Raw genomic sequence first — 25,987 nt, forward strand, 5'->3', positions numbered from 1 at the left:
TTGGGAGATTATGGGAGCTGTTGTCCACAAAATCCTGGAAAGCCACAGGATCCCCCCACACCAGTTCTGAACTGGAAGCATAGGAATCTGCATTATATCCTGAGCCACACTATTGGTCCATTTGCTCAGTGTTGTTCACACTGACTGGCAGGGACTCTCCAGGCTTTCAAGCAGGAGACATTCCTAGCCCTATCAGGAGATAGACTTGTCCAGAGGACAGGCCATGACTCAGCGGTAGAGCACCTGCTATGCATGCAGAAGGCCCCAGATTCAATCCCTGGCATCTCTTGGCAGGCCTGGAAAAGACCCAGCCTGGAGAGCCATTCCCAGTCAGGGCAGCCACATTGCAGTGTTTCTCAGATGACAGAGACCAAAGCTTGCTTATTTTTTGCGGGGGCCTGACACTCCCTTGCACCCACCTCTAGTCTGCTTGAGTTTCATCCTCCATCTCTGTATTATATCTTAGAATCTCACCCCTCACCCCTTTTAGAAGAAGCAGTCAGAGGCTGACCTGAGGCTTCTGGCTTCTGGTGTGAGATCCCTGCCTCGGAATCAGCTTATTTAGAATCCATATCCTGAACAGGGTTGGCTCGAGACATTTTGCTGCTGTAGTTAAAATGCCCTGCTGCTGCCGCCCCCACCCACCAGTGTGCCCACGCTGTCACAAGCCTTGTCATTGCAACTGCACCCTCACCTGCAGCCGCACCTGTGCTGCTACCATGACACAGCAACAGTGACAAGGGCAAGGGCACTGTGTTGGCAGCATGGCGGGGATTGCATCCACCACCTGAGGCAAATGGCTTCACCTTGCCTCACACACTGGCTGCCCCAATCCTGATGTGCCCTTACAGCTCTGGGCACTGGGTAAAGACATACATAATTGCAGAACTTGACGCTCTCTGAAAAGGCAGAAAGTGATTAAAAACTTGCCTTCAATCATCCGCAAATGGGCTTTAGGCCTGTCAGCAGCTGCCCATGGGAAAAGTTGGCTAAGTCCGAGTCTCAGCTGGGAAGCGGAGGTGTGGAAACATCTCCTGGCCGAAATATGAGGTCGGCGTGTTCTTTCAGGGTTTCCCCCCCCCCCGGGGGGGGGGGGGAGAAATCCCTTGATGAGATTGTAGTCTCTTACAGGAGAAGGTACAGTCCCTATTCCTACTTGGCAATGTCCCTCTTGCAGCTGCACTCAGAGAAGGCTGCTCCCGTGTGAACGGTTGAATCAGGTGCGGTCCGTTGAGGATGTTGAAACTGGATTCTCGATATTCCCAGTGGCCTATTAGGGGCTGCTCTGTATGGGACGGGCCAACATCCTACCGTAGAAGCCAGGTTGGCTGTCTCTACAAAAGTAAATGACACAACGTTCTAGCTTGTTTACAGGCACAGTTCAAAGTACTGGTTTTTGTAGTTTTTTGCTCTTTTATTTTTTAACATAAAGCTCTTTATTTATTACATTTATTGCATTTATTTATATATTTATTTATTCCCTTCCCACGTGTCTGATGTTTTAGAGTTTACATCACTAATACCAAAACATCTAACATAAAGTAAGAGGGGAGAAATGGTGTGTGTGTGTGTGTGTGTGTGTGTGTGTGTGTGTGTGTCAGACAAAACTAGAATTTGTTAGTTCTGCCCGCATTGGCTTTGGCTCCACTTCCTGTTAGCTTCTCTGACCTCTGCCTTATCAGTCCTACCAGTCCAAATGGGCACCAGACACCACGGCCCACTTCTGTTCAAAAGTGGCCAGATAGATAGTTCTCGAAAGCTTAGAAGGTATACAAAGGGACCCCAGTTTCAGCAGATGCTGTAGTGGGCCTCAATGTGTTCAACTTTCATCTCTGAAGTATGTCTTCTGATGCTTGGGTGCCCCTCATCTCTTGAAACCCCTGTTTTCAGGTCCATGAAATTAAACTACAGTAGATCCGGGGACTTCAAGGGAATACCAACGCTGCGTTACGTGGCTCCAAAGAACTTGTTTGACAATGGTACAGACTATCCTCCCAACAAAGGCTTCTGTCCATGCCGCCAGTCTGGAATCCAGAATGTCAGCAGCTGCCGATTAAGTACGCCTGCAAAGTATTTTGTCCCCCACCCTCCAGCAATGATCAGCATTGTCCAATTTGTTGGGGTGGGGGTGGGGGCTAGAAGTGTTTAGACATCTCCTTCATTGTTCTTTTGCTGATTGTTTTGCAGGAAAATCTGGTACTATAACCCAACCTTTGCTAGCCTGGTTCCCTCCAGGTGTTTGGGGATTCCAACTTCCACCATTCTAATATGGCTAGCAGTCAGGGATGGTGGGAGTCGTAGTCCAGCAACAGCTGGCGGGTGCTAGGGTGGGAGACAGCTGCCATAGCCTCTCACATGAACGTGGAAAGCCTGCCTGGTGTGGAGTCAGAAGCATTGCCAATCTAGCTCAGAGTTCGTTTTGCCAGTTGATCTTGGCCAGACTTATTTTCTAGCCCTCCTGCCCTAGATTTTTTAAGTGGAGTTGCCAGGGTTTGAACCACTAACATTTTGTATCTAATTTATTTCTCTAATTTCACAATTATTGGTTGCAATAAAATCCCCAGAGCAGTTTACAAAAGCCAAGTGAGTGCAACAGCAGCTTCCTGTCAGATGAAAACTTGGATCGTTCCTCTGCCTTACAAAATACCCAATATCACAAACTGTTATGGGAGAGAACAATGGCAATGCTGTTCTCTGTGGGGATTGTGTAATACTTAACTTGCTGTTGGGCAGACTTCATTGTGCGGACATGTTCTCTCGATGTCGTATAATTGTTAGCACGTCTTGCTCAGAGGCTGACTTGGGGCTACTCACTCTCTCAGCCTAACTTACCATACCTCCATGGGGGTGTTAAAATAAAATGCAGTGGAAGAAGCCATATTTGCCACCAGGAATGCCTTGGAGGAAGGGCAGGATATAGGTTGATGCATGTATAAGAACGAAAGAAGATCCTGCTGGCTCAGGCCAATGTCCCATCCAATCCAGCATTCTGTTCTCAGAGTGGCCAGTAACAGAATCATATAGTTGGAAGGGACCCCAGGGGTCATCTAGTCCAGGGGTCCCCAGACTAAGGCCCACGGGCCGCATACGGCCCAAAGGCCTTTTTTATGGTCCTCACTCATGCTTCAGGTGAATCATCTGCTTGCATTTTTTTATTTGCTTATACATTTATTTCCCTTAAAAATGGGGGCAGGGGAGGGGGCTGCTCCAGGAATTGGTAATGAAGTTGTTGTCCACAGCCAGCTTTTGCTTCATCCTTGGAAAACCAGCCCCAGCTCAGCCCCAGGGACGAAAAGCTGCAATCCATATTCAATGCAGTGAAGGCCGTTGCCTCTGGGAAGCCTACAAGCAGAACACAGGTGCACCAGATAGCCCTGCTGTGAAAAGAGTTTGCTGGACTGGAATTTACCTTTGGTGTGAACCCACAGGGCTGCTGCTACATTTTATGTTGTCTTCCTGAAGGCCCCCACAGCTCTAAAAACATTGTCCTTCTGTATTTGCTCTCCAAATATGATTTTTGGCACTTTCTTGCTGTGGTCAAGGCATGCATTTGGCACAGACGATGCTATTCACGGTAATGTCTGATTACGTGTTTGTTTGTCTGCAAAATCATATTTTCTTTCACCCACTGGTGTGTCACACAATCTCCGTCCTGCAGTTTTGCATGCGGAAGATCAGTTGTTGTGGTTGTTTTTTAAGTGACGTTTCTAATCTTCATGATCATAAAGGGTGTGAAATACTGTTCATTGTGTCAAGTTCCTGGCTGAAATATTCCAAAGGCTAAAAATTAACAAAAAAATCACAGGGTCAGGAATGGGTGGAGTACAGGTAGCGATATGATTCCATGCCTCAAACAGCTTTGTTTTGAACTGCTTGCCTTTGCTTCTTCTTCTTTAGATGCACCAGTATTCATTTCCCAACCACACTTCCTGAATGCTGACCCAGAACTGTTAGAGACAGTGGATGGCTTGCATCCCAACGAAGAGCAGCATGGGCTTTTTCTGGATCTGCACTCGGTGAGTGAGCCATTCACCCACTAACTCTGGTGCTTGCTTGCTTGTTTAGTGGGTGTCACTGTGGTGATGGAACCGGGAGGGGGTGGGCTTTTTATGTTAGAAAACAGACAACTCAGAGGAGTCATGATGGAGGTGTATAAAATGATGTACGATGTGGAGAAGGTGGACAGAGGGAAGTTTTTCTCTCTCTCTCCTTTTATTAGAACTCCAGATTGGGCTTGTGAAATGACACTTGCAAACCCTACTCTAATTAATGTTATCAGGCTCTTAGATGTCAGCCTTCTGGTCGCCTCTTGATTTACAACAATATTTTATCAGCACAATGAGGACCCTTATCTGTGACCCATAAATATGGCCTGTTGAATGGAAGAGGGCATTGCATCACTTTAGATTATGGGGAGGCGAGGAGGGATACCATGCTTTTAATGCACCATCATGTTAAACGTAATGGTCTGTAAGTAGAAAATTAGCAGCGTTGGTGGGGGTGAGGAATTCTAGCCTGACTTGCTTCCTGCTGTTCTAGTTTTCTATGTGCAAGGAGGGAGTGCTGCATTCACGTTTTCAAATGTCCCCCTACAGTCCATTTACCATCACATTGTGCTACATGGGTAGACCAGGGTTATTATGATGATTATTATTGCTGCCACTACCACCCACCCTTCACCAGCAGGCAGGTTACAACGATTACAAATGGAAAAGTTAAAACAAATGTGCTATTCCAATAGGCATGAATGCAATGTCTATCTTTTCTGTTCTTTTGAAACTAACCTGGGAAGTTTCTCTTGGTACAAACCCAACAGCCTCCCATTGATCTGTGGGAGGCAGTTTTACAATCTCATCTGGTTGCACCCCTATCTAATCTGCTCTCCATGTCTACCATCTGTTTGTGGCATATGGCTTGCCATGAATTCCATAGTACAAGGATATTTTTTTATTATTGCACTGATTAAGGTAGCTTTAAAATCATAAATCAATTAGTGCAGTGATTTGTCTCAAATGGTGGGGGCCGGCTCCCTCTCCTTGTGGGAGTGTGGGCAAGACACCTGAAGGTGAGGCATGTGGAGATATGGGATGGCGGAATAAAGATCTGTGGCAGACAGAGCAAGAATGGCTTTCTTCCTCATGGCAGAGGTTTGAGCATTGTAGCCATCCAACCTGTAGCTTTCTTGGCATGTCCAGTTAAAACAAGTATGGGGAACCTTTGGTCCTTCAGATGTTGCTGAACTACAACTCCCATCACCACTAGCCATTGGCCATGCTTCCTAGGTTGATTGGAGTTGTAGTTTAGCAACACTTTGACAGCCAAAGGTTCCCTACTCTTGAGTTAAAGGGACATCAGGTGGTGTCAGGGACCGGCTGGACACTGAGGAGTGGAGGCTGGATACGGAGGAGAAAGGGGGTTGGAAACTGACTTGGAAGAAGGGATCCGTGATCTGGGGGAGCTTGTAACAGCCAGAAGATGAGAATCGAAGACAGGCGACACCTCACTGGGTGCACACCTAGGAACAGCTGAGAGACGAAGGACCTTGTCCTAACGCGTAAGTGTACTTTTGAGAATAAAGAGTTAATTCTTTCCTCTGGACCTTCCTTGGCTGACAGCGCTATAGCAGGTAGTCCATCAAACTCAGGATTGCCTATGATGGGCAACAGTTTTCAAAGGCACATGGATGGAGAACTTATGGCTTCCAGATGTTGTTGTGCTCCACCTCTCATCAGCCCCAGCCAACAATGCCAGAGGCCAGGGATGAGGGGAGTTGCAGTTCAGCAGCATCTGGAGAGTGGCAGGTTCCTGTCAACTGGTGTACATAGTGCATACAAAATGTGTATTTTGTTGTTGGACTCCATCTCCCATCAGTCCAATGCATTATGGCCAACCAGCAGGGATTATGGGAGTTGCAGTTGTAGTGTTGCTACACCTGGAGGAACACAGCTTCCCCTTCCTAATGGTGTAACTCAGCTTTGTCAATATTACTTGGCAACCAAGGTGATAGCATTTTTGATTTCACCCAGTGTAGTATTAAGAGGGTTAGGAGAGAACTGGAACAGTAAATGTGTAGATGAGAGATTACAGTTAAAAACAAACCAATAGAAAACCTCTTAAACATCTTCCTGTGTGGGGAAACAATTGCAACACAAAATCTGTTATGTGCAACACAATTTTAAAAACATGAGAGAGACGGCAATAGTTTTATTTAGTTTTATGAAACTAGCTTAAGTTATTTATTTAAATCATTTTTATGTTTTATTTTTATTAGTAACAGAACAATTGCAACACAGACATCTACATGTTGTACTCATAAAAAATTACACCAGCCACCTCTCACTTCAAAAGAAACTTAAAAGAAGGCCTGAACACACACATTCAAGCAGAAGCCAAAAAAAACCCAGCTTTCCTTTCGCCCAGCAGGTCACACTAGGTCAAAGAGTCTCTCCAAAAGGATCTGAGGATTGGGAGGCCTGGGCTCTTTGGATTGCTTGACATTTCCAAAAACAAGGAACCAAAAAACCCCAACCTCTAAGAAGTATATAATCTAGCTTAAAATATCAATTAGAACATCACCTTAGTTGGTTAGAGCATGTTGTTGATAATTCCAATGTTGCAGGTTCGATCCCTGTATGGGACGGCAGCCTATTCCTGTATTGCAGGGGGTTGGACTAGATGATCCTCAGGGTCCCTTCCACCTCTACAATTCTGTGATACAGTAAAGACCCACATTTAAAGCAACATAATGAACAGAAGAACAAAAGAGTATTTTATACAAAAAAAATTACCAGTTTTTAAAAATACAATATAAAAATTCCACATAAAAAGAAAATAACACTAGCAATGATACTAGTGGTTACAGCATTGAACCTATGACCTGCAGGTAAAAGATAAAGGGGCCCCTGACTATCGGGTACAGTTGTGTCCGACTCTGGGGTTGCGGCGCTCATCTCGCTCTATAGGCCGAGGGAGCCAGCGTTTGTCCGCAGACAGCTTCTGGGTCATGTGGCCAGCATGACAAAGCTGCTTCTGGTGAACCAGAGCAGTGCACGGAAACGCCATTTACCTTCCCGCCGGAGCAGTCCCTATTTATCTACTTGCACTTTGATGTGCTTTCGAACTGCTAGGAGGGCAGGAGCTGGGACCGAGCAACGGGAGCTCACCCCGTCACAGGGATTCGAACCGCCGACCTTCTGATCAGCAAGCCCTAGGCTCAGTGGTTTAACCCACATCGCCACCTGGGTCCCTTATGACCTGCAGGACCATGGTTCAAATCCCCACTCAGCGCTGAAGATCACTGGATGGCCCTGAGCCTCTCAATATCACTCAGCCTAGCCTACCTCACAGGGTTGTTGAGGATAAAATGGGGAGGGGAAAAATTGTGTTTGCCCCTGAGCTCTCTAGAGGAAAGGTGGAGTATAAACATCACAATAAATAAATGAAAGTGCAATACAGTGGTACCTTGGGTTACAGACTCTGCTAACCCAGAAATAGTACCTCAGGTTAAGAACTTTGCTTGAGGATGAGAACAGAAATCGTGCAGCGGCAGCAGGAGGCCCCATTAGCTAAAGTGGTGCTTCAGGTTAAGAACAGTTTCAGGTTAAGAACGGACCTCCGGAACGAACTAAGTTCTTAACCCGAGGTACCACTGTATACTCGTACTCATAATTTGGTATTGCGTTATACCATCTCAGGTATGTTGGATCTTGAGAAGAATGGTGTGTTATTCAGCAAACATTGTCTCCAATTTTACATTCTAGATTTTTACTTTCCTTCTTTTACTCTAACCCCCATCTGGACTATACATTTTAATGTAGCATCATACTGCTTTAAACAGTCATGGTTGTCCCACAACACAGAATCCTGGAAACTGTAGTTTATAGAGGGTACTGAGAGCTGTTAGGAGGTCCCTATTCCCCTCACAGAGTGACAATTCTCAGAGTAGTTGAACAATCAATCCCTCTTCCTAGTGAACTCCTTTGGGAGAAGCCATGGCTGTTTAAAGTGATATGATACTGCTTAAATGTATAGTGCAGATGGGGCCTAAATTTAGTTTTGTCATAACTGCGTTTTCAGAGAGCTTGATGCAGCTATAGCAGGTCTCCAGAGGAACTACATTAAGACTGATCTTTGAGCTTTTATACTGGACTAATATAGATTAAAGGAAAGATTATTTTTAACATGCTTCTGATAAGTTGTTTGATTTTTTAAAAAACATCCCTTGCATCCCAAGGCACTTGAGAGAGCATTTTAGTCTCGTAACAATTGTTACCTCACCGTTGCAGAAAAGCAGGGCTGGGCAGAAGGACAGCTATTTTGTGTGGTTAAGTGTCTGACTAGGAGGCGTAAGAGCCAGGTTCAAATCCTGTTACACAAAGCTCACTGAGTAACTGACCAAAGACCACCAACTCTCAGCCTGACCTACTTCACAGGGTGGTTGTGAGGACAAAATGAAGGAATTGGGGATGGTGATGAGCTCCTTGGAGGAAAGGCAGGATATAAATGTCATGCATTGGATCTGCTATATAGTTTGGAAAGCTTCACAGTACAAATACATTACAACAATATGCCTCATCACAGTAAAACATTGCAAGGGGGCTTATGCCAAGTGAGGCCGTGCCATCTTTCACAATACATCTATTTCACAATACTTGTCTAATGGGGCAGTGAGTGGTTCTCCATGGCCTCAAGCCAGGGGTATTTCCCAGCCCCTCTACCTGGAGGTGGCTAAGCTGTGGCCTTCCGGATATTGTTGGGATTCCAACTTTCACAAGCCCTGGGACAGCCCTACCCGTGAGGCACCCTGTTTGTTCCTGAGGCAAATCTTCACTCACACCTTCTTCCCTGGCGGGGAAAGGGATGCCATTTTGTAGTTCATCTCAGGTTCCAAAACGCCATGGGCCGGCCTTGCACCAGTCCCAACGCACATGGCCAAAGGTAAGGGCTATTTTCTGGGCCTTCTGCACTCAGAGCATGTGCTCTAAAATGGCAGTTTTGTGTTCTTTGACAGGTTAGAAAGACTGACAGGTGTCAGTCAAGTAAGTTATATTTTCATGTGTTTTTCAAACAAATATATAATTTTGTATGCCTGTTTATATTCTTTTTTTCTACCCCAAAGGGATTCCCCTAAACTTTAAAGGGATACAATTGTAAAAAAATAGCTAACTTAGAACAATGATATAACAGTAACTATACAACAGCATAAAAGCAGCCAGGGCCAGCCCTATCATTAGACAGAGGGAAGCAGTTGCCTCCAGCAGCTGGTTTTCGAATTCCAGAGAGGCAGTAAATTACGTATAAGTTAATGGACTGCTGTTTCTACTGCCAAGGACAGGCACTTCACAGGATTTTCTGCTAAAGATCCCAAAATAATTAGGCAGGACTTCAGAGGGATATCCCTTTCGCTGTTACACCTCAGGCAGCATGATATATTGGGCCCTAAATGAGGGTATTTCAGGCCGGAGCTGGACAAGTTGACTGCTCTTTATTTGAAAGAATATCAAAACCTGGACAAGGAAAAACATTTCCACCTGGCGCATCACACAGATTTAATAATGGTCACAGACTTGGACAACTTCAGAAGGGGGTTGGACAAACTCCTGGAAGATAAGGCTTTCAGGGGCTTCTAGCTATAATGGCAGTACACTCATGTCTGTGGTGGTATCCTTCTGTATACCAGTTGAGACAGATGTGGAAGGCAGTTAATAAGCAACAAAGAAAAGTAATAGTTGCTGGAGTGCTGTTGCGCTCTTGGCCTGCTTTGGGCTTCACTCAGTTGGTAGAGCATGAGACTCTTAACTTCAGGCTCATGGGTTTGAGCCCCACGTTAGGCAAAAGATTCCTGCATTGCAGGGGGTTGGACTAGATGACCCTTGTGGTACCTCCAAACTCTACAGTTCTATGATTCTATGAAATGTCGGTGCCTGGCATCTGGTTGACTGCTGTGAGAACTGAATGCTGGAAGGGGAGAAGAGGACTTTGGTCTGATTCAGCCAGGCCCTTAGTGTCCTTTGGTTATCTTGTGTCAAGATAACAAAAAAACCCTCTAGTGAATGACCTGTGTTTTCTTCCCACTTCTCTTTCTTTTGGTGAAATTCTGCTGCTGCTACTGTTTATTCATTTGTAACATTTGTATGCTACCCCATGATATAAGGTTCTCTGGGAAGCTGTAATGAGCAAGTTTCAAAAAAGAAAAAGAAAAACATTTAAATACACAAAACATAAATACAGCAGAAGCAAACAACAACAACAACAACAACAACAAAACAATAATTTTTGCTCACCTGCAATTACCATAGAGATTTTAAAACAGAGAGGCCCAGATTATTCTTTGCTAGTCGATGGCTTTTCCTTCTTTTGAATACTGCTTTGTGCACCTTGTTGAAGTGTATAGGAATGACAGTGTTATAATTAAATTAAAAACAGTTTTAAATTGAAAGGATGAATTCTATGATAGGGATCATTAGGAGAAGGATTAGTAAGACTCCCAATTATCAAATTGCCATTATAAAAATTGATGGTGCAACCTCACCTGGAACACTGTGTACCATTCTGGTTGCCCCACCTCAAAAGGAAAATGGGCCAAGGCATATTGGACAAGGCATGCTACGTGTGCTGCAATATTTCAGTGAGAGTGGCTGCCTTTGGGAGAGGCTTCTGGTCATATATGAGTCACTGGTCACTGCTTGCCTCTTCTCTTTAAGAAGGCAGATCTCTGAAAAGCAGCTCAGGTAGAAATGCCAGCACTAGTTTCAACTTTGCCCCAGCAACATTTAGAAAACATGGACTGAAAGTCCATCAGGGATCAACGGGTAGATGTCTAGATGGTTTTTGCAGTAGGCTGGCAAAGGTTTCAGACTTGCTCTTAGCTCTAACAGGCCCACCAAGTGGTCTGTCCCTATTTTCCAGGGACGGTCCCAGATTTACAGAAGACTTCCTGGTTTCTGATTTGATCCTGGAATGTCTGGTTTTTGCTTAGTATGTCTATTTTCATTGGAGAAATGTTGGAGGGTATGCAACAATTCTGAGTTTTGTGGGGAGGTTTTATATCCTTATCATAGCTCACCTTGTACTAATTTCTTCTCTCTCTCCCTCATTGTTCCATACCTATAGAATAGGAATATTAATAGATTGTCTTGGATCACTTCTTTATGACAGTTTTTGTATTTGCATCCTTAATCTGTACTTAATCAGAATTAGGTTTGGGCTTTGTTATGCAGGTCATTTCACTGGCCTGGTTAGGACACTGAACTGAGCCATGGTTTGTTTTATACCATGGCTTAATTGTGAATGTGCCTCCTCCTCCTCCTCCCCACCACCACCACCATGCGTAGCACAAACAAGCGTTTGTGTAGCTTATGTGTGGTTTGTCGTGCAAACCTGATTAGTAGGAAACAACACATGAACATTAAGCCTGAAAAAAGCCGAGCTTAGGTCTTAGCTCATCAGTTGCAGTTTGTCTGAAACAAACCATGATTTGGGGTTACATGACAAACCAGGTCATATAGGTGGTACCTGAGAAGGGGTGGAAGATGGAGAGGGGAAGAAGCATGTTCACAGTGAAGTCATGGTTTGGCTTAGCATGTCACATGAACAAGGCTGCTGTGTGACTCATGGGGTCCATCTGGCAACTGACTCCACCCCTTGTGCCATCTTTCTGGCTTGTCCTCCAGGCTACCATTTTGCACCTGGCGAGTTGGTGGACCTTGGGGTTCTAGCTGTGAAAAACACCACACAAATCCCAGAAGCCTAAGGGAAATTTGCTCACACATTGAGGTAATGAGGTGCATCCAGCTGAGTTTTTTTTGGAGGACTACTGTTGCAATTAACAAACTGGTTAGTCATGGTCCTTAGTTTCAATGGGGCTCCTCAGAGTGGGACTAACATTTTGCACAACTCACTACCTTAATTGCAAACCCTCTAGCTTTTGCAAGTCACAGCCCTAGTGATGGGCCACATGTGAGTGTCATTGTAGCATCAGGAGCTGCTCCCCTGACATGCTGGATTTTCTTATCTTTACGAGTGCTGGAATCTAAGGCATATGTACTTTCTGTCATATTGAAATAAAAAGGATTGTGCTTCTCCCTGCCACACACCCTGGTTGTGTCAACTATAAAACTAAGCACCACAGCAATAAATACTTTATCGAAGTAACTGTAATTAGGGAGATAAGATATTTAGTGGCTGGTCTAGGAGGTATATAGCTTCAACAAGATAGCTACTCTGCATAAACTGTTTTTTGGGGGGAGGGGTGAGTTGTGTCTTGACTACTCTGGGTCAATGAACCTGACCAGTCCTATGGCAGAGGTTTTCCTCTGACTGTCCCTACTGTCAGAGGTGACATATCTGGCAGCCAGGGAGGGGTCTTTTCAGTGTTGGCTCCTCATTTATGGCCCATCCTCCTCAAACAAGTGAGGGAAATACCTGGAGCCACTGTGATGTAGCCACTCCTAACTCCCATCAGCAAAAAATGACCAATGGACAGGTACAATGTGAGTAATAGTTCACAACATCTGGAAGGTACCACATTGGCAGTGGAGGCTGGTCTATCAGGGCAAATGGGGCACTCCCCCACAAAATGGCCCCCGCCTGCCTGCCACCCAGTGCAGAGGGAGGCACTGCCTATTAGCTTCCTCCTCCTTAGTCCAAATGTTGGACTTTTATTCAGCAAGGAGGAAGATTAGGACAAAAGTAGAATAGCAGGCTTTGCCTATCATTAGCTTTGGCGCCACCTAATGTTGGGCTCCCTGCCTCTCACCCTACCAGTCCCCATGGGCACCGGCTACCACGGCACATTCACTACCTGTGGGGTAGAGGAATGCGACCAAAGAAGTCAAGGCCAAATTCCTTCTCAGCTATGAAGTTCAGTGAGTGATGTTAGACCAGTCAGTATCTCTCTGCTTGACTTACTTCATAGATTTTCTTGTTTTTACAAGTGCTAGAATCTAGGGTACATGTGCTTTCTGTCATGCTGAAATAAAAAAGTGTTGTGTTCCTGCCCTACTCCACTCCATGCCAGTTGTGCCAGTCATAAAACCAACAGCCCTGGAAATAAAGACTCTATCAAACTTTTAATGGTTGCTTTTTATTTTGCTATGCTGTGACTTCTTTTAAAAAGTGACTTAGTGTTTTGCTGCTGCTGTGAATTGCTTTTTTTTAGGCCGTCAACCCTGGGAGAGCAGTGTAAAAGTATTTAAACAGGGGAGAAGTTTTAAAAAGATAAAAACCATCTCTTTCCTCCTAATGCAGTTGACTGGCATTCCTATGAATTGCTCCATCAAGTTGCAGCTCAATCTTTTTATGAAGAAAGTCCCCGGCATTTGGTAGGTAGCAAAGTTCTCAAGGTGTCATGAGATTGCTTATTTTCAACTCTGTGACCCTCTTCTCTGTCCATCTTGGCTGTTCTTCTCATCCAGATTCACCCCTTCCTCAAGGAAGCTTTGGCCAGATCAGGTTGCTGGGGGTTTATATACTGTATACCTTAGTGCAAGGGTGGATAACATTTACAGTGGGACTTCTACTTACAAATTTAATGCGTTCCGAACGCACATTCGTAAGTAGAAAAAAATTGTAAGTCGAATCCCATAGGAATGTGTGAGGGGCAAGGGGTATCGCGAAGCCCCTCCCCTCCTGAGTTCCAGCCCAGCCCAGAGCACGACTGAGAGCAGGGAGAGCTCCAGCTCCAGTGGGGAAACAGGAAGTGGGATCCAAGGCTCTGGCAGGGTAGAAGAGCCAGCGTCCCAGGTGGGACAGGAAGGAGGAAAGAGGGGGGGCAGACCCATCCCCCCAACTCCGGAACTTCGCAGAAAGCGTCGGGGGAAGAGGATGGGGCTCCCCAAGTTGTTATGCTGGCGCAAGACGCGCCAAAAGCCATTCGGAGGTTCTGATGAAAGCTGAAAAGATGTGTCTCTGTAAATAGCTCTACCTTTAGCACTGTAAATACGCAGCACCAATAAAAAGATAAAATGCAGAGCGGTGGAGAGTCGTTACTCTGAAGTAGTCCCATCCGACCACTGTGACAGAATGCATTGAGAGAAAAAAATCGTAAGTAGAAGCAACCCTATCTAAAAATTCATAAGTAGAAAAAATCCTATCTAAACCACATCCAAGATGGCGGACGGAGCTCCATTCATAAGTAGAAACATTCGTAAGTAGAGTTATTCGTAAGTAGAGGTACCACTGTATTAGCCTGAGGGCCACATTCTGTGCAACCTTCCGGAGGCCACATGTCAGTGTTGAGCAGAGACAGAAATGGACAGAGCAGTGAATGTAAATTTTATCTATGTACACCAGGCTAGTTCTCTCTCTCTCTCTCTCTCTCTCTCTCTCTCTCTCTCTCTCTCTCTCTCTCTCTCTCTCTGTCACACACACACACCTGTATCCTCCCATCCAGACAATATCTGGCTCCCTGGTCTGAGCTTCCCCACCAATGAGCTTTACAAAAATCAAAGGTTTTGATGTGCGCATGTGCGCATGTGCGCGTGTGCACACACACCTCTCTACTCATGCAAGCAGGAGGCATTAATCACGGTTCAAGGCCATGCTCCATCCAGGTAACAGCATTCAAGGAGGGATGAATGCCTGGAGGAGCATTTTCCTTAAAACTATAAGATCAACTTGTCTATACAGCAAAGGGATGTAGCTAGGGAAAGCGCCAAGGACCCAATACAGAGGCTTGGAGGGAAGCATTTGGCCCCTGGACCTCAGACCTTCCACCTCTGCCTTGGCATGTAACATTCAGCTGGGCCCTAAATCCAGAAAGGAATATTGAACCAGCAATCACCCCATCGAAAGTTCTTGCAGTTCTCATTTTTGTCTATTAATCTTTCAGGCAAACAGGGTCAATCAAGACAGTCGTGTTACCTCTCATTTGGTTCGCAGAGGTGAGTTGTGAGAAGCTTGCAGTGGGCTGAATCAAGCCAAACACTGTTGCTTCCTCTTTTATTTTTTAAAGGGGTGTTTAAACGTTTGTCGGTCTTGCATAAGCCAATTTTGTAATGGCTTATTCAACACTTGGCTTCAAGTTGTAAATCGTTTCGCCATGAATCGCGCCTCTGTCCAAAATAATCTCTTGTAGAAAAAGCTCCCCATCCCACCCCTTTGTGAGAATGCAACTATTTTTGCTACTTTTGATACTGTCTAGATTAGGCTCTGCAAAATAAACCAAAAGAAACATGTAACATTGCCTCCCCTGCCAATCTGGGGCCACCCTTGGAAAGGCTGCCTAGACCATGGAGTCCAGCACTACAGCACATGACAGGGGAACCTTTTCCAATCCCCAGGCCCCCTTTCCTCTTGTGCCACCTTCCAGGGGCTGCCTGCTGGTGGAGGGCAGGGCCAGAGCCCTCTGTGCATCCTCTGAAGAGGGTGGCAGCACAAGAACAGGCTTTTTCAATGATGGCTCCCCCTTTACATAATGCTCTCCACAGGAAAGCATGTCAGCTTTTAAGCAGCCTAGAGCAGCATTAGCTTTTTTTTTTTGCTGCTGTATCACACTGTTGACTCATGTTAAACTTATGATCTAACCCCTTAGATACTTTTCACATGCACTGCTGGCGATTCAGGTGTCCCCTGTCTTATATTAGGGGAGAGGTAGTATCTCTGGTGGGAGACGCATTGTGCGCCTTCTGGGGTAGCTTGTCTACCTTTGGTCACCACCTTGCACCTAGCTTATCACCTGTGGCTCCTCCAGAAGTTGTCAGCCAGCGACAGCAGTCACATTCTGGGAATGGCTTTGCCTGGCCAACTATACCAGGTGAGGGTAGACAATGGGTCTCAAACCCTCAGTGAGTTAGGGACTTTGCCTGCATGCGAAAAGAGGCTCCAGCAGATTGAGCAGATGAGACCAGGAGTGGATCCAACGAGGTCAAGTTCCCGGGCAGCCCAGGAACTCCATACCCAGGCTTGCGCTTCATCCCCAAAGGCACACTCCATTGTCTCACAGGACAGGCGGATGCCAGCAAAAGTAGTTATTCTCAACTTAAATGAAGAACCTGACATTTGTCCCTATTGAAATTCATTTTGTTAGTTTCGGCTCAGTTTTCCAATCTGATATAGTAAAGATTAATCAACAAAAGCTATTTTGTGAGTTGGAGAAAGATCTGGAATTCCTAATCTATCTCATGGTGTGGGAAAACACCCTACCCCAAATTGTAATTATACTGCTTAGCATTCCATTAGTTGTCCCATCTGAAATACTGTCAAAATGACAGAGATTGCTACAGCATTTTATACGGAATGAAAAAAATCACCTAGGGTAGCTGCCTACCTAACAGGGGCAGAGGGAGTATACTGTATATGAATAGGCTGAAAAAAAAGGTCCATAGTAACTATGATTAAGCTAACATTACAAAATAATACATATAAACCAGCTGAACAAGTTCATGGGGAAATGAGTACTTTTTGTAATGTTTTGGAGCAGCAAGTCCAACCTTATGCTGCTTATAGCCTGCTGTATCAGTATTTCTTTATGCTCTTTATCTTTGGTTTATTAGGTTTATTCATAACATTATTTATTTTAAAATATGCACACTCATTTCTTCTTTTTGCGCAGAGTGGAGAGATAGGTGGGGATGTCTTCACCATGTACCGTACCTTTATGGTGACTCTCCCTGCGGTGCTGAACTATGCTCAGTATATCCTGGTCGCCCTGGGAGGTGTACTGCTTGTGACGGCAACTCTTCTTGGGCTCAAGAGCAAGGTAGGAATAAAACAACATCATTATTATCGATTGAATTATGTAAATTATTATTTCACTTTTCCATGTAAATATGCACTAAGCAGTTTATTGTCAAAAATCCAAATTGGTGCATAATTACAATAACAATAAAACAATTAATCATATCAAAACTGAACCCCTGAAATCTTTGCTCATTAAATCCCATGATTGACTTGCTTTCAAATTGGAAAAATCATATTTGTTTTAGAATGCAGGTTTTGGCTTTCCTTTTTATCTTCTCAGATTTTATAAAGGAAGGCCAAAACTCAGAGCCAGGCTATACAATCTGCTAAAACTCTATGGTGTGACTCTTGACAGATTTGCACCACCAACTGAGGTTGCCATCCAAGGCAATCGAAGGTGGTAGCATGCTTTCATTCCCATTTTCAATATGGGATATAGAATGGCAAGAAGAAGAAAAAACTCATATTTACCCCCCCCCCCCATACACAAAAAACTAGTTTTCTACAAGTTGGGAGGTTTCTTGTATTTAACATGTTGTGCATTCAAATATGCTATTTCTGCACCTGCTGCCAAAGGTGCTACATTCCTTGAACAGCTGTATATAGAAAGCTTTGCTTTTGAAAATGAAAGAGGTCACCTGGCAAAGAAGAAGCAGGTAGTTGTTGTAGAAGGCTTAGAGGGAGATGTTTGAAAAGAACTTAATCTCTTTCCAACAAGGAAGCACAGACCCAGAATACTCCTGATTCCACCCAAATACATAACCACTTTGTGACTAAACTATATAATGATAGTAGACAGGCAGTAATGAGATCTCAACTTTTTAGAGGCTGGAGAAAGGAGGTATAGAACCACACATTTCAGCCTGAATTCTGCAGTTGAAATCTGCAGTATTTGTTTAAAAACATTAAATTAAATTAAAGGAAATGCTTGAAGTCTTTGTCCTACCCATCAGTTTTTAATCCTTATCTGCATTGAAGTGATTTGTCAAAAGGCTTATGCATGCCAAGACTTGAAAAGGCCACAGGCATTTCTAAGGATATTTTGACAAGACACTTCACTTCCTGGATTTCCCACATCATGCACAGTTGGGAATTGCACATCCACACATTTTTAAAGTGCGCCGGAGGGAGCCAAGTTTGAGTGGCTTTGTTTAGAATGTGACCTGGAATTTTGTGCTGTACCAAAATAGTGACCAAATCAGTAGGGTGACGTAGCTATGAGTTTTCCCACCGGTGCCGTCTTCACTGGCAACGTTTTAAGCAGGGGCAGAGAACCCATTGTTTCCAAACTATAACTCCCACACCCCTTGTTATTGGCAATGCTTGCTGGGGCTGAAGGGGTTGGACTAGATGACCCTCAGGACCCCAACTTTACCATTCTATGATTCTATGACTTCTGGAGGGACGCGGGTGGCGTTGTGGGTTAAACCACTGAGCCTAGGGCTTGCCAATCAAAAGGTCGGTGGTTCGAATCCCCGCGACGGGGTGAGCTCCCGTTGCTCGGTCCCAGCTCCTGCCAACCTAGCAGTTTGAAAGCACGTCAAAGTGCAAGTAGATAAATAGGTACCGCCTGGCGGGAAGGTAAACGGCGTTTCCGTGCGCTGCTCTGGTTCACCAGAAGCGGCTTAGTCATGCTGGTCACATCACCCAGAAGCTGTATGCCGGCTCCCTCAGTCAATAGAGTGAGATGAGCGCCGCAACCCCAGAGTCATCCGCGACTGGACCTAATGGTCAGGGGTCCCTTTACATTTACCTTTTTATGACTTCTGGAGGGCCACCGGGTCCCCAGCCCTGATTTAAAGGTATGTACTCTGCAAATCTCCTGGTCACCATCAGCCAAGGTTGGTTGTGCTCCATTGTTAGCGTTGAAAGATGGATGGCCAGTGATGCGAGTTCTTGCTTTCAAAGGGATATAGGTGTGTGTTAGATGTTCCATCTGATGCATGGGGCAAAGTGGACTCTGGGGAACAATCAGTTTGTTTGGAAGGTGCTCCAGTGATTTTGGCTGTGAGTTTTGAAGATAACACAAACAAGTGTGCATGCACACGAAAGCTCATACCAAAATAAAGACTTAGTTGGTCTTTAAGGTGCTACTGAAGGAATTTTTTTATTTTACAAACAAGTATGTTAATGGGCTATTGGAATAGCTTTCTCCAACCTGATGCCCTCCAGATGCTATCAAATTGCAACTGCCCCCTTCCCTGACCATTGGCCACGCTGGCTGGGGGTGATGGCAGTTGCCGTCCAAAACATCCCCACATTGGGGAAGACTGAGAGAGGGGCTACTAAATTGGCTGTTTGCCATGGAGGACTGAGTAATTTTACAACAATTGTGATTTCTACGGTATTAGTAAGCAAGTATATTTTCTCACCCCAAGCTACTAGAAATTATTTTCCTGATTTTGAAAACAGGAAAAATCTGTCCCTTCAAAAGCCTGCAAATGTTCACAGCCATGAGAGAAATCATTTACCAGTTGAGTTGAGTTCAACGTTGCTAGGATTTCCTTTTGGAATCCTTTTCATGTGTGGCATTAAAAATAATTGCAATCTACCGTATATTTGAGATGACCAGGGGGTTGGGCAGCTAGTTAGAAAGGAAGTTGTTCTTGCCCATCCCCCATTCTTTGAAGCTGCCTTAAGGAGCTGTCTCCTGTCTGTTCTGTGCTTCTTTCTATAATTGACTTAGGTCTGTTCAATTGCAAATCTCTTTGTTGCAAAATGTTGCAGGAGGCAAGCTTAAGCAACCTGTTCTGACAGGACTCTTAAAACCATTTAAATTGATAGCATTGTATCTACTATTCATTAGGTTTGCTTTGAAGTTGGTCATGCTCCTCGGAAGTTGGAAAGTGTGTTAGAATCATAGAATTGAAAGGGACTCCGAGGGTCATCTACTCCGACCCCTGCAATGCAGGAACCTTTTGGCCCAATGTGGGGCTCAAACCCATGACCCTGAGATTAAGAGGCTTATGCTCTACTGACTGAAATAAACTTCAGAACTGTATTACCGTAATTTAATCTTACCCAGTTTTCGCCAATTTAGGGAATCTAGGCACTACTCTAGGGTTGAATGTGAGAAAGCAACAACAACTGAGGGATGTTAGTAAGTTAATAAAATAATACATCTTATTCTAATTGTCCCTGCTAAAAAATTTGCAGTTTTTGCTGTCACCTGGTTATCTTGATCTGCTGCAAGAAAAGACACAGTAGCAATGGTTGAGCGACCTGGTATGGATAGTAGTAGAGGGGTAATAACCTCACTCCTCAAATCTTTATAAAGAATGCAAGCCAGCAGCACACGAGCTACTGATTCAATACTGCCATCATCTCCACATGGACGTAAGGGCTTTTCTAGTGGAATTTTTTAAAAATTGACCCTCAAGTACAGCTGAAGATTTTGGGTGTTCCCATCTATTCTCACTCCATGGGTTCTGGTGTGGTATGGCATGACCTGTAGGATCAAACTCTGCAGACTCTGCCACCACCCGACCAGTGTTGGAAGCCCACCTTGCTGCAATAGGGAAGGACTATTCGGAGGAAAGGTGATCCAGGTTCAGTCTCTGGTTGAAAGAATCTTGGGTGCTGTAGTCTTTCCCCTTTGTTGCCTCCTACGTTTGGCAGCCACTGAAGTCAGAACAGGGAATAGATGAGTACTGTAGATATGTCCTTTGTTTAAGATAAAGAAGTGGAGGTGAGGATTTCAGCTCAGGATCAGAACTGGTATTTTGATGTGCTTGTGGGGGGGAGGCAATAATTTCTCTCCACCTGCCCCCAACCCCCACTTCTCTTTTCATGAACAAAACACTTAATTTGGTTTCAAATAACTACTTGGTGGGTGTACAAACTCTATGCAGGCATAGATCACTTGATTACTGTGTCTTCTACAAAAGGCAGCTGAATGTGTAAACTGACAGCTTTTGAAAAGTGGTGTATTAATCATACGTATGATTGGCTTGAGGTCAGAGATGGCCTCTTTCAGCAATTCCCAAATCACATGCTCTCATGAAGACACTGGGATTTCCACTATATTTATCACCAGCCTTCACTCTTCTGACAAATTCCCTATCCAAAATACCATCTTTTGTGTTTTTTACATTCTAATTTTATGTTGTGAACCACCCTGAGATCTACGGGTATAGATCTATGGATATTTGTATAGGGTATACAAATGCATCCTCCAGATGTTGTTGACCCCAATGTCCATCAACCCCAGCCAGCACAGCCCCCCTTTCCCCTCCCTGAAACTATGAGGAAATGCTGGCCCATTGATGTGAAGAGATGGGTGATGAGTAGACATAGAAGTTTGGACCAAACTATAGTTCTTTACAGGGTTGGGAATCTGTGGCTCATCAGCAGTTGCAGGACCACAGCTCACATCTCATCTGGCCATTGGCCATATTGGCTGGGGCCTGAAGGGGCTTCTTAAGTTCAACAATATTTAGTTGACATTTATCTTGCACCTTTCTTCCAACACGTGGCCAAAGGCAGCATAAATGCAATTTCCAGGTGGCACCCATCCCAGGCACTGACCAGATCCGAACCTACTTAGCTTCAGCAAGCTGGTGGCCTCATGTACCAAGATCCATCCTCCAGGGCCCATCTTCTACTGCTGTTGTTCACAAATCAGCCAGTTTCCTTCCTCCTTCCAGTAGTAATAACAGCTACTGGTTGCCGATCAAGAAAGTTATCAAATGTTCTGCTGTCCTGACTATACTCTAAATTTAGAGTTTTTCTGTCTTTCTCCCCACCCCCAACTGCTATTACATTTTAAAAAGTCATGCATTAGCTAATTTGGGAATAATGTGTCCAGTTTGGTCCAGTGCAATACAGATTCAAAGGACAAAATTCCCCTATGAAGGCATAGCGCTGGTAGTTTGCTCATCAATGGCTGTTAAGTAGCCTTGCAGCTCCAACCAGAGTGCATTCCTTGATTTCCTTAGCTGGTCATTTTAATATTCATTAAACTTTTAAGCATGCTATTTTTTTATCAGCTGGAGTTCTTCTGAGATGCTGCCACTGTTGAGCATAAAAGTATAAGGAGGTTGAATCCTGATTCCTTAAAGCCCACTTTGTTTTAAACAGTAAGAATTCCTTCCAACTCAATTGCACAGCTATCTATGATTTGTAGCCTGGATTATCAAGTGAAAAATATGACTATAGTAATTAAATGAAGCTCTAATCTCACTCAAGCCAGTTGAGAATGGTGTTCGCGTGAAATCTTCATTCTCTCAACAGACAATGAAAGAGGGGCCCACTGAGATGCAAACCGTTACTGGCTATAAGTATCAGGGCCCACAGGTAAGAGCCCCCCTAGATGGGAAGCCTTATCCTGAAAAAGCCGGGCATGCAAACAGAGAACCCTCTCTCTCTCTCGCTGCTTCTTGCCACACTGGGAAGTCTGAGCAAAGTGAATGTGGCAGAGTGACAGATAGAGCCAAACACTTTGCTTGGACCCCAAGATGTGCAAATGCCTGAGCCGGCCGTGATGCATGGCCAAGTTCTGTCTGTCTGTCTGTCTGTCTTTCTCTCTCTCTTGCATTGGGCTTGCAGTCTATAATAGTGGCCTACATTGTAAGCTGGTTGTGTGGATAGACAGATTGAAAAGCCCTCCGTGAATTAAAATAACATACAGTGTGTGGGTGTGTATAACACATAGGGGAAGCTTGCAGACTTATAACTCTTGTCTTAAATTTCCAAAGGGAGAAGATTTGAGTTTTTAAAGCATTGCTTTAAAAAAACAAGAGAGAGAGAGATGTGAACAAACCATTTTTGAATCTGGCTTGAGAACCAACTTTTTAATATATAAAAAAACAAATTCTAAATAAAACTTGACATCTCTTAATAAATCTAAGATGGAAATCATATTGTATCTAGAAAACCAAACCTTTTGTATCAAACACTGAATAAATTAGACTCCATAAATTAGTTCCAGTGATTACTTTGATCTTATTCTTTAGATGAATTTTTTTTTTAAAAAAACAAAATCATCCCTCACTTAAATGATAGTCTTCTCCTTTCTTCAGATAAATAACCAAACAGACCTAGTACTAGAGCATAAAAACACTGTTTAAACCAGACTGATTGTTTTCTAGGGAAAGCTCTTTTTATTTTGGAGTAGTAATAAGGGGTCAGGACCTAAAGGGACCGACCCGATCTCCAAAGAAAAAAACATCAACTCAGCAGCTCGGAAGGAAGCGAGACTATAGGTGGATACATGACAATAAAAGGTAATGTCAACTATTGTAAAACCAAAGTATCTTTGTTCTGTTCAAAACCTTCTGAGTTTGAAAAATGATGTAGGTGCAATGGTGGGCATCTTGATTTCCACCCAGGTAATCCCTCTTGCTCACAACAGCCTCCTGGGATCCCTTCCCTCCAGCACCCCATGCCCTGCTCTTGCTCACCCCATTTTTCTTGAAAATAATAATAATGATAAAGCTGGATCCAAGTTTATGAAGGCCTGCTTGGGATTTTGGGGAGTAACTTTTTGCTATAATTCCAATGTAAGAAATACATTCCGGATCAGACATCCTAGTCCACGTTCTTTTTGACGGTGTATTTTGAAGCTATCTGCCTTCCAACTTGGGGGTTTTTGTTTTAGTTACCAAGAGCCTTGCTAAGATTTCTTCTCCAGGAATTTGCCTCATTTTTTAAAATGCCATCTAAACAAGGTCCATTATCTTACAACGGTGAATCTTATCAGGTATGTATTGTGCTAAGAAGTTGCCTACTCTTGTTCTGTCTGGAATTACTGCCATTTGGCTTTATTAGGCAATCCCAAATTCTAGCATTATTGGAAAGATGAAATATAGGACAGCGAAACAGATAAAGCTGTTGGTTCATTCTGACCAGGTGCGAAGGTAATGTGAGCCTTAGATATTTGTGCAGTTTGCATATTCTTACACAAATGGAAATTAGCCTGATGGAGGGATATATCAATTCTGCCGCAACAATATCTTGCTCAAATGTGCCCTTGTGTGGTAAAGGTTGGTAATGTGAGGGGAAACTTCAGTCACCTCTGTGTGGTAAAAGATTGAAGCTGTGTTTGGATGTAACACTGAACTATGGTTTGGCTACTCTTCCCCTTTCTTCTCTTCCAGCATGGCTAGGTGGAAACTGGAAACTTTCGTTTCTGTGTTTAGCTGCAGCTTAGCATTATGTCCAAACCTGGGCGAGACAAGGCTAGTCAGCTATGGGTTACTTCAGCCTTTTCCACCCTGGTGCCCTCCAGAAATTTTGGATGACAACTCCTATCATCTCTTACTACTGGCTACGCTGACTAGGCATGGTTGGAATTGTAGTTCAGAACATCTGAAACAAGCAAATTTCAAAACTGTGGTCTTTGAAGCTGGCATGTTGTTGTTTCAAAAAAACAGAATTAAAATTAATCACAGTGTCTGGACACAACCCTAAACTATGGTTGGTTTAAAATGGAAGTGATAGCTCATAGCCACACTGCAGAGGAACGAAAAGTGCACAAGCCTGAGGCTCTTGCACATGAACATTTAGTTAGCTGTGCTGTTAGTGTTGCATGTGAAGCAGGCCAGATACAGTGGTACCTCGGTTCTCGAACAAAATCTCTTCCGGAAGCCCGTTCGGCTTCCAAAATGTTCAAAAACCAAGGTACTGCATTGGTTGCAATAGCTTTTTGCACTCAGTGGAAGCCGCGTCGCATGTTTGAAAACAGAAGCATTTACTTCTGGGTTTTTGGCATTCGGGAGCTGAAATGTATGATAACGGAGGCGCTTGGGAACCGAGGTTCCACTGTATAAGACTTGAGCTGACTCTCCACACCAGGATTTATAAGAAGGGTCAGCCCAACTGAAGCACATGCAAACTCTCCTTTCTGATAGTCCAGGTTCTAACTAGACTTTTCTTGCTTCTTTCAGAGAGATGCTCGAGCAAAGACTCCACAGGTGCCAAATGTACCAAATGGCCAAATTCAGGAGTCGGAAACTACGCCTCTTCTGCAAAAGGACTCAAACACAGTTCACTCCAGCATTTTTTCCTGATACTTGATACCTCTGTTCCTCTTCACCAAGGATCCTTAATGAGCTTTTACCAATATATGTGGCCTGGGTGTGGGTGGGCCCAGCAGAACAAACTCAGGTGTATTTCCACCTGACTCTGGAAGAGTGGTAGGTGCACATGGTTCTTCTCTTCTTGCACTACAGTAGCTTTCCTGAAAGCTGACCCCTTTGAAAAAATAAGGGTGGTTATCTCCATGCCCTGAGATTTTAGTGCCTTCACTCCAACAGCACCACCTTCCCATTACAACCTATCAAAAGTTTCACATAAGAATTAAAGTGGGGTGGGTTTGGAGAGCAGGATGGAATTTGCATCTGTGTCAGAGTCTCCCTCTGATTTTATCCTAAGCACAACACCTTTCACTCCACAAGCAATTAAATGCTGTTGTCATTCTTGTATGTTTAAACCCAGCTGGAAACATGATGCATACTTCCTTGCTTGCGCACGCACAAACTACATTTTACAGAAGAAACACTCAGTTCTTCTCCACTTCAGGGCTGCTGAGGGTTGTAACACTTGGTGCTAATTTTGGGGTGACAGAAGGGAAAGTGCCTTTATTTTAAGATTATTCTGGGGACCAAAGTGGCACAGTATCCTTGACTTAGCTCACCACCACCAAAGTGTTTCCAGTTTCAGACTTCTAAGACTTGCCACTTTATCCCAGCTTTGTTACTGGAAAGGACCTGTTTTTAACAACTGTTGCCAAACACCATTTCATCATATTTCCCATGCCATAGTATACAGAGAATATTCCAGATGTGTGTCTTTTTTCAAGAGAAAAAAATAAAGTATTTGTGAGTCTTTCATTAAGGTGGTCTCTTACTGTGTCAGTGCAGGGTTGTGAAGGGGGGAAGAGGGAGAGAAGCATTTTAGTCTTGGCCTGTCAAAACAATATTTGCATGTGTGGTGGGGGTAAGATTTTGTAAATGATGAGAAAATGTTATTTGATTATAGAAATGCTCAGGGGTGTAACAAGGGGTGGTGGTGGGGGAGGGCCGCCCCGAGCTCCCCTCTGAGGGGGGCAGTGCCGCCTCCCCACCTCCGGCGGCTGCCGCTGCCTCGCCGCAACACGAACCACCATCGCGGAGGCCCCTCCCTGGCCTGATCCTCGCCCAGGAACAAGCAAAGCGCGCGCCGAGCAGGTGAGCTGCAGAGCGCTGAGGATCGCCGAGGATCCTGCCACCACCGCCGGCAACGCGCTCCGCAGCTTGCTCGTGGTTTGTCGTCACTGGCACTTGAGCACCGGGATCACAGAGGATCATGGCACTCAAGCACCGCAGCC

General features: G+C 44.4%; 1 protein-coding gene across 5 annotated transcripts in view; it reads left to right on the top strand.

Moving 5' to 3' along the window:
- SCARB1 (scavenger receptor class B member 1) overlaps positions 1-25,511 on the top strand; it is a 50,147-nt gene extending 24,636 nt beyond the window's left edge. Inside the window, exons 7-14 of one of the 5 annotated variants that reach the window (XM_035097617.3) lie at positions 1,891-2,057; positions 3,898-4,016; positions 13,249-13,322; positions 14,831-14,882; positions 16,553-16,699; positions 21,913-21,975; positions 22,770-22,904; positions 24,567-25,511. In XM_035097617.3, coding sequence (XP_034953508.1) covers positions 1,891-2,057; positions 3,898-4,016; positions 13,249-13,322; positions 14,831-14,882; positions 16,553-16,699; positions 21,913-21,975; positions 22,770-22,883 — 736 coding nt within the window. In that variant the 3' untranslated portion in view covers positions 22,884-22,904; positions 24,567-25,511. Of the gene's footprint in view, positions 1-1,890; positions 2,058-3,897; positions 4,017-13,248; positions 13,323-14,830; positions 14,883-16,552; positions 16,700-21,912; positions 22,297-22,769; positions 22,905-23,278; positions 24,038-24,566 lie in introns of those variants that run through there. The other 4 variants (XM_035097619.3, XM_035097618.3, XM_088659347.1 and 1 more) reach the window with 4 other exon arrangements.
- The last annotated feature ends 476 nt before the right edge of the window (positions 25,512-25,987 follow it).

The sequence above is a fragment of the Zootoca vivipara genome, chromosome 16 (genome assembly GCF_965207765.1).
Source record: "Zootoca vivipara chromosome 16, rZooViv2.hap1.1, whole genome shotgun sequence".
NCBI lineage: Eukaryota > Metazoa > Chordata > Lepidosauria > Squamata > Lacertidae > Zootoca > Zootoca vivipara.